Source organism: Coloeus monedula (genome assembly GCF_965178545.1).
Source record: "Coloeus monedula genome assembly, chromosome: 26".
Classification (NCBI taxonomy): domain Eukaryota; kingdom Metazoa; phylum Chordata; class Aves; order Passeriformes; family Corvidae; genus Coloeus; species Coloeus monedula.
In genome coordinates, this window is record NC_138806.1 from 6,680,429 (window position 1) to 6,694,096 (window position 13,668).

The window sequence follows — 13,668 nt, forward strand, 5'->3', positions numbered from 1 at the left end:
TGTTGCTCCCAGTTTTACTTTGAGGCCTGCCCAAAGCCTCCCAACAGCACCCCTAGGGAATGTTGTCGTGAAGGCAGATGTGGGATTATTTTCCTGACTCAAGTAGAGGTGACTGGCACTGAGGGCGGTATGGAAGGAGGAGATTGAGAAGCTACAGCTCTTTGTCAGGTCTAACATCTGCATCCCTGAATATCCACATCCCCTCGAGAGCCTCACCACAGCTTCCCTTTGATTCAGTCTTCCCAAAAAAGGGAATTTGAATTTTCCACTGTCTCCAAAACCCTGGAATGAGCATAGGAGAGCAGGGAACAGCCTGAAGCTGGGGCAGGCTGAGCTGTCGCAGCGCAGCCATCCTTGTGCCATTCACCTGCAGTGACATCCCCACAGCACAGCCATGCTGTTGGTGACACCAGATGTCCCCTGGCCCTTCCAGTGACCCCACACACGGGTCCTGTCTCACATCAGCACCTCCAGCCCAAGCCAGTATTAAATGTGGAAAAGATCCAGCAATGCGGGGGGTTCACGGAGGGACTCCACGGCTCCACTTGCAGTGAGACCTCCTCTCATAAAAATGCACCATCCCATGCAGGGGGTCAGTCCCCAGCCCTGTTCCCAGGTCTTTGGGATTTCAGGAAGTGTGTGTGGGCAGGTGTGGATGTGAGGGGAGCACAGATGGCTCAAACAGCCTTTTCCCACCCAGCTGGGGTTTGGTTGGACCGGTCCCTGAGCAGGCAGAACTGCGGCTGTGCAAAAACACAAACCTCTTCCCGTGCAGGATCCTGCCCATAGGGGCATCCTTCAGTCCCCACGTGCTCCCAAGAAAACCACGGGATGAGGGTGCTGCACTGCTCTCCCAGGTCCCACCGCCCTCGGACACCCACCTTTGTTCCAGCTCTGTGACAGGCGCTGGTGCAGGCTCCGCCCGCTGCTCTTGGCGATGAGCTGTGCCAGATCCTCGAAGTTGAGGATGAACATGATGACGACGCCTTCCTCGTTTTTCACGGGCACCACATCCACCAGGCAGCGGAAACACGAGGCTGCCAAGCAGAGACAGGCTCAGGGGGGCTGCACAGGAGATTCTGCTCTCCCCCAGCACCAAACACTTTCAGCAGAAAAGTGGGTTTTTAAGCACTTTGATGGGTGTATTCCCTGCTGGTGTGGAGTGGAGGATATGGAACATGATCTGAGCCCTGGGAAAGGGCCACATCCCTGAAGCATCCCAATCACACTGATCACATCTCTTTTTTTCTGTCCCAGACAGTCATTTATATTAATGTACTTGTGAGCAGCAATTAAAGAGTGAGTAATTAAGAACTCAGGAAGTCCCAGGTAGCAGTTTAACCTCATTAAGCATCCTGCTTGTAATCACACTGCAGTTAATTGCCCTGCAATCACCAGGCAGTTTTTGGGGACTGGATGCAGGCAATGGGGGCGAGCCCGACCACATGGGCAGCAGGACTGGGTGGGATCAGTGTGACAGTCCCCGAGGACATCTCCTAAAGGCATGAAGTGGTCAGGCATGGCCTTGTCTTGTCCTGCCATGGGGAAACTGAGGCACAAAGGGGGCACAAGGACTGGCTCAGTGTCCTGGGAGTGATGGAGGCTATGAGGATGATCCCAAATGTGGCCATAGGGATCTTCCCATTGGATGTCAGCTCGACCCTGTGGCTCTTCTTGTGCAGCAGACAGGTACCAGTCTGCAATTAGAGATAACTGAAAACACCTGCAGGTCTTTTCCAAAGCACCAAGTGAAGGATACAGGTGGTTTCCCACCTCCTTTGCCAGCTTTATTCCCACCAAATCCCCTAAAAACCCTTCCTGAGGGTATAATCACTGTGAGTCCCTTCCTTGAGCTGTCTGCTGTTGCTTTGGCACTGGTGGGAGCGGGACCCCCCCGAGCCACAGCCGCTGTCACAGTCCCTCTGGCAAAACTCCCCGAGCATCCCCAGGCTCCTATTCCAAAACTCCTAGAGATGATGGAGCACCCAGGTACCATTCCAGCCGAGATGGAGCCAAGCCACCTCCTTCCTTGGCAGTTTTTGCCCGTGCAGATCCCTGATCTCGCCATTCCCCATGCTCTGATCACCGGGGATTAGCGGATCGGGCAGGGCTGTGCTGCCGGCCGAGGCAGCGCTCTGGCCGTGGCCCCGCTCCAGCCGGGAGGGGCATGTCGGCCGTTCTGCGTATAATTTTAAGGAGCTCAGGGCCTCCCGTAATCAGGAGCAGATGGCCGGCATCGGGCAACTTCAAAATCTGCCGTGACGTCAGGGATGTGCACATACACGGACACACACACAGGCACAAGAACGGGAAAGAAATAGATATGGTGAAATCTGTTTAAAGACTCCAGCAGCCGGGATTCATTTTCCTTTTTCTTTCTTTCTTTCTTTCTTTCTTTCTTTCTTTCTTTCTTTCTTTCTTTCTTTCTTTCTTTCTTTCTTTCTTTCTTTCTTTCTTTCTTTCTTTCTTTCTTTCTTTCTTTCTTTCTTTCTTTCTTTCTTTCTTTCTTTCTTTCTTTCTTTCTTTCTTTCTTTCTTTCTTTCTTTCTTTCTTTCTTTCTTTCTTTCTTTCTTTCTTTCTTTCTTTCTTTCTTTCTTTCTCTTCTCTCTTTCTCTCTTTCTCTCTTTCTCTCTTTCTCTCTTTCTCTCTTTCTCTCTTTCTCTCTTTCTCTCTTTCTCTCTTTCTCTCTTTCTCTCTTTCTCTCTTTCTCTCTTTCTCTCTTTCTCTCTTTCTCTCTTTCTCTCTTTCTCTCTTTCTCTCTTTCTCTCTTTCTCTCTTTCTCTCTTTCTCTCTTTCTCTCTTTCTCTCTTTCTCTCTTTCTCTCTTTCTCTCTTTCTCTCTTTCTCTCTTTCTCTCTCTCTCCATTGCTCACCACAGGGAGAGGAAATCCACTTAAATGTGTGATCTGGAGAGGAGGGGGTGGATTTCTGGCAGATAAAGCTGTTTGGAAGGGCTGCACGGGCACACAGCAGGTTACCTGTGTGTGGAGCAGGAAGAAGTGAGCTCTTTGCCCTCCCTTTGTCAGGATTTTTAGGGATCTTTAGATCAGAGATGTCCTGTAAGAGTGAGTGAGGTGTTCTGGGCAGTGCTGAGGTGGCATGTGCCCAGTGGGATGACGCGGTGCCATCCCCAGGACGCCGCGGCTCTGCCGGTGTTGATGCCGACGCTGGTGTGTGCAGGGGCTGTGCACAGCTGAGCCCACTCATGGGTGCTTTCTCCTTTGGTGTCTTAGAAAATGGGGAGTTTTCTTCCCCGGGGTGATTTTGAAGCATCGCCAGCTTCCTGGAACCCACATGGTTCATTGGCATGGGCAGCCATCAACTCCATGCTTCCCCCTGGACTGGGAATTCTGATCCAGGTAGTCCAATCCTGGCTCAGGTGCTCTGCCCTCCTGCATTCCTGCACTGCTTCACATTTCCTTCCTAAGTTCCTCCATGGCAGTGGTAGGGGATGGGCTCTGAGCTGTTCTCAGGAGGGCTAGATCACAGCAGGCCCTACGTGGCATGGGAAAGGGTTAATCCCATGGCCAGTGCTGAACAGCTGAAAACTGGGCCCACTTACATCCAGTTGGAGGGATATAAGGAGCAGCTGGAAGGTAGCTGGGGGTGGGTTTGGGTGGCAGCTGGTGCCTGGTTTGATCCTGCAAATCTGGGAGGTGCTGAGCTTGAGCAGCCCTGGTCAATGTCACTGTGAGCCCCTCGCTGATCCCTTCTCAAGTTAAATAAAATAGACTATTTCTGTTGGAAGGGAACTACAGCAATAGTCTAGTCCAATTGCCTGGCCAATTCAGGGTTGATGAAAAGTTAATTGGGTGTGAAACCCTCCAAAACCAGGGGAATCACCCCAAAAGTAGCCCCACCAGGCACAGTCCTGCATGCCAGGAACTCAAGTCCTTGCTCAGACCCACATCACACAGCATGGAGGTGTCAAGGAAATGAGGGAGTATCAGGGCCAGGGATGGGACCAGCAGATTCCCTTAAGCCTGGCCCAAAGACAGGGCATTCCCCCAGGATTTGGGGTCTCTGTGCTGCTGTGATTTGGGGTACCCCCAGCTCTGCGGAGAGGCTGCAGCTGGGAGATCCTTGGCACCCTCTACCCTGACTCAGTTTCCCTGTGGTAAGCCAGCCTGGGCTCTGCTGAACGCTGAGTCTCCCCATCCTTCTTCCCAAAAACCATGCACCCCAGACCTGCCGTAGCACCAGTGGGCTGAGCCAGCCCTGGGAGGGACCTCAGGCCTGCCCTCCTGTCCTTGTTCCTCAATCGACTGTCCCCATCCATCTGACTGTCTCTTCCCTTCAGCTGTTCAGCTAATCTGTCTCCATCCATCTAATTTTATCCAAATGATCTCTTGGAGGAGCCCTGGGGGCATTCACAACCTGCCTGTGCTCTGTGGCCACCTGCATGAGGGTGCCTGTGCCCATCTGGGGTGAAACCCAGCCTGGGGGCTGCAGAAAGGGCTTGGCAGGTAGGGTACGACAGGGATGCTGGTTTGAAGGGTCCCACAGCCAATGTGGTAGGCTTGTATGGGCTGGGAAAACCAGCTCATTCCCTTAACTCCTGGGTTTGATCTTCCAGCACCCAGCCCACCTCCCCCAAGCTGAGCGAGTGCCTGGAGGTTTGTGCTTTCCGACCCACCGTGTCTTCTGATCTTGATAAAAGCCAGCACTTAATAACATTAAAAATGTCATTGTTGGGGCCCCTCCTTCCCTGTCCCTCTTATCCCCCACAGCCACCGGTGGTTAATGCATTTGTCAGTATCATCAGTATTAAACTAATCAACAGGACACGGGGGTTTCCGAGAGCCGGACACAAGCCGGTATTGTTATGAATATTAAAAAAGCGAGCTATTAATCTGCACTTGGAGCTCTTACCCAGGCCTGCCCTCCCCCTGGCTGGGAGATTTAATCTGCAGGGTCTCATGGCAGAGTGGCTAAATCTATAGTGGTATTATATAAAGGAGCAGAGGAGAGGGGCTGGGAAGGGCACGGAGGGGACGGGGACAGGGATGGGAACAGAGCTGTGCTCTGGGGATGGCTGGCACACACAGAGAGAAGCTTGGAGGGCCAAGCTGTGCTCCTATCCTGGGATAAATCAGTGTCAGGGCTGGGTAGAACTTCAAAGGGAAGCGCGGATTGCTGGGAAGCCCTAAAGCAAATCCCTGAGGTGGTATGGAAAAAAATTGAGATAGAGTCAGAGCTAGTGGGAGATGGGTCACCCTTGGGACCTGGGGTGAGCCCCTGCAGGTCTGCATCCCCCTGCACAGGGAGGGGATGTGCAACACGGGGTCTGCCCCAGCCCCTCTCCCCACACCCACACAGGGCATCAGGAGACTGAAACCTACCAGGATGCCAGGCCAGCAAAAATGACCTTGTTAAGTAACATCAGCATGATCGAGGTTCCCCTGTGCGGTCTGGAAGGGCAAGGATTCCTGCACTTACAGGCTTCTCTCGCTGGAAGCAGCAGTGGAGAAGGACAACCAGGAGTGTCAGGTGGCTGAGGGTAACCACCAAACTGTGGCCACAAGAAAGATCCAAGCCTAGCAGGGTAGTTTTGGGTGCAGGTGGAAGGGTGCTCTGATCCCCAGTAACCAAAAGGGGTCCTGGATCAATACAGGGGGTTGGCAAAATACATCTTAACCTCCTCTGCAAGTGAAGTGAGTGGTCACATCCAGGCCCTCAGTCCTTCCCTTGCTAAATCCTGCTGGCTGCAGGAATTACTACATCTTAGAGCAGGGCTGTGTGACCAAAGCTGTGGTGCTGATAGCATTTCCTGGAGCTGTCTGGCTATCCCAGGGCCCTGTTCCCATGGCACATGGGGCCACCTCCCACTGTGGATACAACAGTCATTGGGGATGAGGATGGAGGGCTTGGGGTGGGAATCAGGGACTCTGCCAGGGCAGGGATTTCAGAAAAAAGCTTACTCCAGGCAGCATTCTTGGGGGTACTGAGGATGACCTGGGCCTGTCCTCTTGTTCATGGGACATCAGGTACAAGCAAAAAGCATCTGTGGAGCAGCAGAGGATGAAAAATGTGTCTCTTCCAGCTCTGTGCCCTAGTCACACTGGGGTCCAGCCAGGGCAATGGGGGTGGCTGGAGCTGCAGCACAGCCATGCCAAGGATGGAAGAATTGGCTCCACAGCACAGGATCTCTGGGACCAGAGCTTTTGCCATTGTGAGGCGGGATGTTTATAAGTTCCCATCTGGAGCTGGGCCATGATGTCCGTCCCTTTCCCGAGGTCACAGCCTGACCCTTAAAGCAAACAGCAAACAGCCCCAGCTTGGCATAAACCCCATAGGTTTGTGCAAGCCAAGAGCTCAACTTGGGGTTGGGGTTTGTCAGCTGGCTGTGCCTTCCTGCTCCTCCAACACCCAAGAAGTCTCCTTAGTCCTGCCTTGACCACCCCATAGGGCAGGAGCAGAGGCTCCCTGGGCTGCCAGCACCAAATCCCTGACAGTGCCAGGATCCAGCAGTTGCTGATGGGATTTGCCCTCCTGCTCCCGGTGGGCATGTCACATGTAGCTGTTTACAAAGCTGTGTGGAGAAACCCTGGCCGGATCCATCCCTGCCTGCCTTAGCCAGGCTTCCTGGCAGCAGCTGCTGGAGAGGTGCAGTGCCATGGATGTGCCCTGGGCTGTGCCACCCCTTTGGGTGCGGTGACAATTCCCAAGCCATGCCTGCCTGGCTGCCTGCTCGGACCCCCCATGGGGACCTGTTGGGGGATACGCTGAGTGACACTGGGCACCCCAGTCACTCTCGGACCCTCCCACTCCTGGAGCCCCCAGGGGAAAATCCTGGCTTCCACACCAGTGTTATGAGTTTGCCAGGTCCGTAATCCTGGTCCCTAATCCGGGTTCCAAGGGGACTGTCACAAACTGCTGCTGGAGGGGATGAGCTGTGGGCTCTGCCCTGGAGGGGATGGGATGGAGGGGCTGGGGCTGCCCCACCATCTGCTCCGGCTGTCACAGCCACATCTCCCCTTTCATATTCATCAGCATCACATTCATGCAGATTAAGTGGAGCGAGTGCCACCAGCTGCTGCTGCTCAGGCCATGCTAGCACCGTGGCACTCAGCACCCGCGGCCACCTTCCACCCTGGGGTCCCTGTGAGCCCTGGCCAGTGGCTTTGCTGCAAAGCATCACCCCTGGGGAGGGAAAAAACCCAACCCTGGATGCAGCTCAGCTCCACCAGCTCCTCGGCGTCATCTTCACGGGATGCTGGAGGATCTGAGCTCGCCCTGGCTGCAGGGGACAGTGTGTCCCCAGGGCTGGAGGCCACGGCTGCTCCTTGCTGCGGCAGGAGCTGATCCCGTGCTGACCCCCCTGTCTGGGGCAGTCCCAGCTGTGTAGCATCTTGTAAGGAAATTAACTTTTCACTGATCTCCCAGCTTTGAGCCTGGGGATTAGAGCCCACATGGGCTGTGAACGGGCTCTTCTCTCTTTCTGAGGCCTTTGTGGGGCTGGCATGGCAGGGAGGGACAACTGCCCTGGCTGGGCTGGTCCCATCTTCCCCCACAGGTACTTGGTTCTTGGCTCCAATTCAGAGCTGGGCTCGCTGTTGGCACCCCTGGCTCTTTTGGCTCTGTTTATAATTAGGTGATGACAGCATGGGCATCCGGGTGGGGACCGAGCAGCCAGGCTGACCCCAGGGACACGCATCACCCCATCACTCAGCATCCTGCCTGTGCCCAGAACCCCCCAGCCCAGACACCCTTGGGTGCCCCCTTCCTACCTACCTCCATCCATCCCACCCTGGCCTTGCTTGGGTGGCTCCAATAGGCAGATTTTGGGTATAATATTGCCTCTGTCAGCCAGAAAAGCGAGGAAACAACCCCGCGAGCTGCAGAGCCGGGAGTACCGCAGTAATAAACAGCAGGTCGAGGCTGGAGATTGGTGCTGCTGGTATGAAAAGGAGGACAGGCAGGTTCGGAGCTCCGCCGGCTAATTAAGCAGCAGCTCCCTATAATGCAAAAGCCTTTTCTTTGCCGATAAGACCCATTTATAATGGGCTGAGCGGTCGCAGGCTGAGTGCTGGGGGGAAACAATTGGAAAGCATGCTGCTGGTGGGGTTGGGTTTTAAAAATAGACATGAAGGGTTTGCTTCTGGGCTTTTTTATTTTTTCCCCTCTTTTTTAATAAGAAAGAGAAGAAAGCAGCTCAGAGCTGCACTGAGAGTTCCCCATGGCCTAGAGGAAGAGCAGGGCTCTGAGGACAGCACTGAGCATCCCGTGAGCCCAGCAGGAATGCTTCAAAGCAGGGAGCACGGCAATGGATCGATTGGGCTCGCAAGCCAAGTAGTCCCCAGGGACGGAATGGGAAACTATCTTGAGGGAGGGAGGGAGGAAATGGAACAGGGCTGCACATGCTGTCCTTGCCATGGCCAGAACATGGCCACGCACTGGCACTGGGATGGGAGCAGGGGGACAGTGTGTGCCGCTTCTCTGTGTGTCTCCCGCATTGTGCTGGGCTCCAGCCAGGCCCTGCAGCTGCTGAGGGGGGACTTGCACCCAGCCCTGGCACCACTCATGGCCCCTCTCCACCCAGGACAGGCCCCACAGGAAGAGCCTTGACCGAGTGGCCTGATCCTGCCACCACACAGGGTCAGGGCCCACCAGGATAACACGCAGAGGTGCTGCCAGTGAATAACTCTGGGGCCGATATGCTGGCACCTGGATGCCAGCCCGGGAGATAGGGTCTGGGAGGGAGGCCAGGACACCCAGGTGCCAGCCCCCAAGATGAGGTGCTGGGCTGGGAGCCAGGGTTCCTGCCTGCTCCTTCCTTTTGCTTCCAGTGATTCTTCTCTAACTGGCTGCCTGGGAACTGCCAGCAGTGGGGCACAGCCCCGTGCTCAGGCCAAGCCCCCATCAGTACAATCTGAAGCAATGGGAAAGCTCCACAGGTTAAAAAAAGGAAACACTTCATATTTTTAACCTCCTGTGAGCACTGGACCTGCATTCCCCTGGCCCTGGGAGCCCTGGCCACTGCTGTTTTGTAGCAGCAAGCACTAAATATTTATTTAACTTCCTGCCGTATTAGAACTAATCACTCGTATTTTCCATCAAAGCTTCATTTTCATCTTAACGTAATTCCATCTGTGCACGCACAGCCGCATCCTGCTCACTGGAAAGGCAGCTCTGAGGCCGTCAGCTGCACCCACTCTCAGCAGAGATGAGGGGTCTGTCTCATCTCGTCTTGGAGCACAGACTGGGAGACCTGTGTCCCAGCTGGGCTTCCCCTTGGGCTTCCCACTGGATTCTCATTGCTGGTGCAGGGATCCCACAAGCAATGCCATTGCTTGTCCCAGGAGCTCTGAGCCATCCCCAAGGGCTCACAAATGACCTGATTCCCAAATAATCTGGCAACATCCTCCACTGCTCAAGGTCCCAATGTGCTCCATCACAGCAGAGATGCCTCCATCCCACCAGGAGCCGCTATGGATTTGCTCTCAGCAAAGCCCTGAGCCTGGGTGCAATCCTGATGCCCAGGTAGCATCAGCCACCACTGGCTTCTCACAGCCCAAATCCAGGGCAGGTCACACCTCCCACCACTGGGTCACCCCAAAAAGCAGCTCTTACTGTCTTTGCGGTAGTAGAGGATCTCGAGCTTGCACTCCTCAGAGCCGAGCAGGGCCTGGGTGAGCTGGGCAATGGAGCTCTTGGTGGTGTCGGGGCCGGTGAGGAAGTCGCAGGTGCAGGGCCGCTGCATCACCTCCACGCGGGAGTAGCCGAACATCTCGCAGAAGCCGTCGTTGCAGTAGATGATGGCACAGTTCTCCATCTGGGCGTTGGCAATGAGGAACTTGCGGTCTGCGGGGAGGCAGGAGAGCACGAGGCTTAGAGGGGTGGTGGGGACCCACAGGGATTGGGGACGGCCTGGGTGCAGGGGGGGAGCTTGTGGTTTTTGATGTCACCCACTGTGGGGCTTGTGCAGAAACAGGCTCCCTGGGGACACCGGTGACAGGTCTGGGGGAAAGGTGGCTGACCTCAGCCCACAGCATCCCAGGTACTATCTTGCCTTCTGCTCTGCTCTTCAGACAGAGAAAGTGTTGCCAGTTTCATGTGTATTTGACACTGTTGGGACAGGGGGACCCAAATGGGGTTTCTCAGTAGAGGCAGTTTTTGCTGGGGTTGGCCAATCCCTGCAGCCTTGACATCTCACCACTGGCATGTGGGGACTCTCTGCCGTCTAACACATGGGCAAGCTGTCCCTGACCGGCCCTGCAGGCAGAAGGAGAGCTGCAGCCTCTGTCCTTTCCCAGGAGCTTATCAGGGACCTGAGTTATCTCAGAGACTTTCCACCCTTGCTCAGGTTTGACTGAAGTCAGGCAAGGGGCAAGAGGAGGAGTAAGCATGAGGCTTGGCTTCATGGGAAGCAGGGGTGAAACCCATCACATTAATGATTCTGCTAATGTTTTGTAGGATAATTGTGCCTTTGGGCTGAAGGTGAAATCGAGATCCCCCTGGGCTTTGTCACCCCTGTGCTCAAAAAGAAAAGTGCTCAAGTGAAGGAAAGGGGAAACTGAGGCAGGGAGTGGTGCTGGCCCATTCCCTCCTGGCACTGCAGCCACCTAGGCTGGGCTGAGGCCAGACTCACTGCCTAGCCAGGGTGTGTGGCAGCGCTGCACAGCCCACGTCATCCAGCCCACATGGAGCCACTTCCATCCTTATCTTGGGAGTGAGCTTTGGTTTGATTTTGGGTTTTTTTTCCAAGGATATCGGGGAGTGCTGGGCTGTGGGACAGGCTTGCTGGGATGTGACAGGGGCCTGGGATGTGATGGGATGCCATGTGCCCCCCAGCACCATCTCCCTCAACATTTGGCATCAGCTCTGGGCTGGAGCTGGAGGCAAGTCTGAGCAGAGGGTCCATTTGGAGGCTGCCTCCCAGCCCAGACCCCAATTAATCTCCTGGATTACCCAGGAATGGCATCTGCAGCCTGCACGCTCCAGAACCCTGCTGCACTCCAGCCTCACTGGGAATTTCACCCAAATGCAAGAGAAACCTCTGCACAGCTGCAGCACTGAGCGCCAGGACCTGGCGGGGTGGGGGAACCCCTCCCAGGCACATCAGGGCTCTCCCCAATGGCACCTGCAGAGTCTCAGCTCTGGAGGGTGCCTCCCAGGAAAAACAGTGTCCCCAGGGATGCTGCACAAGTCTCCTGCTTCATTCCACCCTGTGACAGCCCCTTGGTGGCCCTTTGTGGGGGACTCCCACTCCGGCACCTTTCCCTTTCCCACACAGGGCTGATGACGGTACTGATGCTGCAAACAGCACAAACCACCACAGACAAATGTTTCCCAGTTCATTCTTCCCGATCCTTCTATATCCAAATTGCTTTGCCAGGTGGAAGGCAGCACAAGGAGGGGACCTTCTCCCAAAGCCCTGCTCCTGGGGCACACTCCCCACCTGTGATGAACAGTTTCCCCCATCCAGTGTCAGCTCCATGGACTGGATCCAGTCTGGATCCTGGCTGGGCTGGCGCAGGACAGGATTTACAGGGCTGGCAGGGCGCCGGAGCAAGCTGTGCTCAGTGCAGGGATGTGACCAAGACCAGGATGGGAAGGAGCTGCAGAGCCAGGTCTCCTTGGGGGTATTTTCACCCCCCAATTTACTTTCTGCCTTGCCCTCACCTGCAGATTTTGCCTTGGTCCCACGGTACCAGGGCTCTGCCCTGGTCCTGGCAGGGAAGAGTTGGGCCTCTCTGGCTGCAGCGGGGACTCACCAGGAGCAGCTACACCCATGGGAGCTGCGGTGTTGGGGGTGAAGGCACCCACAGGCATGGAAGAACTCACTGCCTGTAGCAAAGATGTATTAGGTGTGCTGGTTTGGTGTCTCCCAACACCTGTCACAGCACGAAACTGCTGCGGGGGAGTGTGGGGTGATGTTTTGGCAGAACCCAGCTGGTGCCCGACATGGCTGGCAGAGTGCGGGCAGGGAGCAGGCAGGGAGCGGGAAGGGAAGAGGGGGCCTGGCTGCGTCCTCACTGTCACACCTCACTGCGTGGCCCCGCTGCTCCCCAGCCACTGCTTCCCAGGGGGAACTGATAGGAACCAGGGACAGTTTTTCTCACTTTCAATCTCCAGGGTCACGTCAGTCACTGCCAGGCCAGGCAGTGCAGATCCGGCAGGGATGGCAGTGCCAGGGAATTTGCCCACCCAGGAAACTTGGACACTAGAGAAAATCCACAGTGAGCCGGGGCAGTGAGGGGTGCACAGCCCCAGCACCCCACAGAAGCCCCCCGAGCTCAGTTTTTGGGGGACCCTAGCCCCTGATCCCCTCCCGTCATCCCCAGCATTGTAGGGGGGACCCAGCCCCGTCGGGATGCCCAGACAGTGGGAGCGGAGCCCCCGCGCCCCCACCCAGCCACACGCAAACCCCAGCGCTCCCCGATGTGCACGAACTCTTCGCTGTATTTGACACAAAAACCAGCCCAAAAATTCATATAAAGGGATTACTCGGAGCAACAGCAAATGGCAACATTTCACCAGGGACGGCGGCCGCCGAGAGCGCAGAGTTGAAGGCAAACAGGCAGCGAGCCCGACAGCGCTGGGGTACAGCCTGTCCCCCAGTCCAGCCAGCCGGGACCCCCTCGTCGCCAGCCCGGGCACACCCTCCCAGCCCGGGGACTGTGGCGGTCGCCGTCTCCACAGCCCCCGGGGAAACACCGGGGCTGGGATCACTCGTCCCCCTGTGTCGCCCTGTCTATAAATACCCGCGGGGACACTGCCTGGCTGTCGCCCACCCCTCTCCCCACTCGGGAAGTCACAGGGGCGCCTCCGTGCACCCGGAGACACCTCCCGCCGGCCCCCCCTCCCCTCCCCGCTGTGCTCAGAAGTTGGGGGGCCGCCCCGGCCGCGGGGGAAGCGGAGCGGGACCGGAGGGTGCGGTACTCACTTTGTCCTTCAAATTTGCGGATGATGGTGTCCAGGTAGGTGTTCTGGGGGGCCACATGGCCCCGGCGCACCGGCATCGCTCCGCTGCGCTCTGCGCGCCCCGGGAGCAGCGGAACTTGCCCGCGGGCGCGGCGGGGAGCGCGGCCCGGCCCCGGAGCGGCGCGGCACGGCCCGGCACGGCGCGGCCCCGCTCCGCCTCACCCCAGGGCTGACCGAGCTCTGGAGCTCAGCCGGCCCGGGGCTCCCATGCTCCCGGTGGCCGGAAGGGGGAACCCCTCCGCCCGCCCTGCCGCGCCCGGCCCCGGGCGGGGGCGGCCGGGGAGGATGAGGATGGGAGGGGGAAGCGGGGGAGAGAAGGGGGAGGACCCGCTTGAAAGCGGGAGAAAATAATAGAATAAAATAATAAGAGTAGAAATCCCCAAAGTGCTTAGTCACCGCTGCCCCGGCCCGCCGGAGGCTCCGGGGGAGCCGTCAGCAGCAACAGCTGCCGGCCGGGGAGCGCGCACCCCCCGGCGCCCCCCGGGGCTCCCCCGGGCCCCCCGGCATCTCGCGGCACCGGCACCCGCACGGCCCCGTCCAGCGCCGGCCCCGCGGGCGGGGGGGCTCCGGGGCGGGGCGGGGCGGGGGAGCAGGCGGGTGCCGGGGGTGCGGGGATGGGGTCCTCGAGGGGCTGGGGCAGGGGGTGCTGAGAGGTGAAGGAAGCTTTGGGGCCCTGGGACAGTGAGAGGGTGGGGATGGGGTCCTTGTGGGGCTGAGATGGGGGTGCCTGGAGGGGATGGGG

The 13,668-nt window shown here is 57.2% G+C and overlaps 1 protein-coding gene across 1 annotated transcript in view; it reads right to left on the reverse strand.

Moving 5' to 3' along the window:
• KCNH6 (potassium voltage-gated channel subfamily H member 6) overlaps positions 1-12,964 on the reverse strand; it is a gene marked incomplete at both ends in the record, with an annotated part of 32,025 nt that extends 19,061 nt beyond the window's left edge. The window contains 3 exons of the mRNA XM_082297230.1: positions 882-1,037; positions 9,573-9,803; positions 12,889-12,964. Coding sequence (XP_082153356.1) covers positions 882-1,037; positions 9,573-9,803; positions 12,889-12,964 — 463 coding nt within the window. The remainder of the gene's footprint in view (positions 1-881; positions 1,038-9,572; positions 9,804-12,888) is intronic.
• Positions 12,965-13,668: the final 704 nt, after the last annotated feature.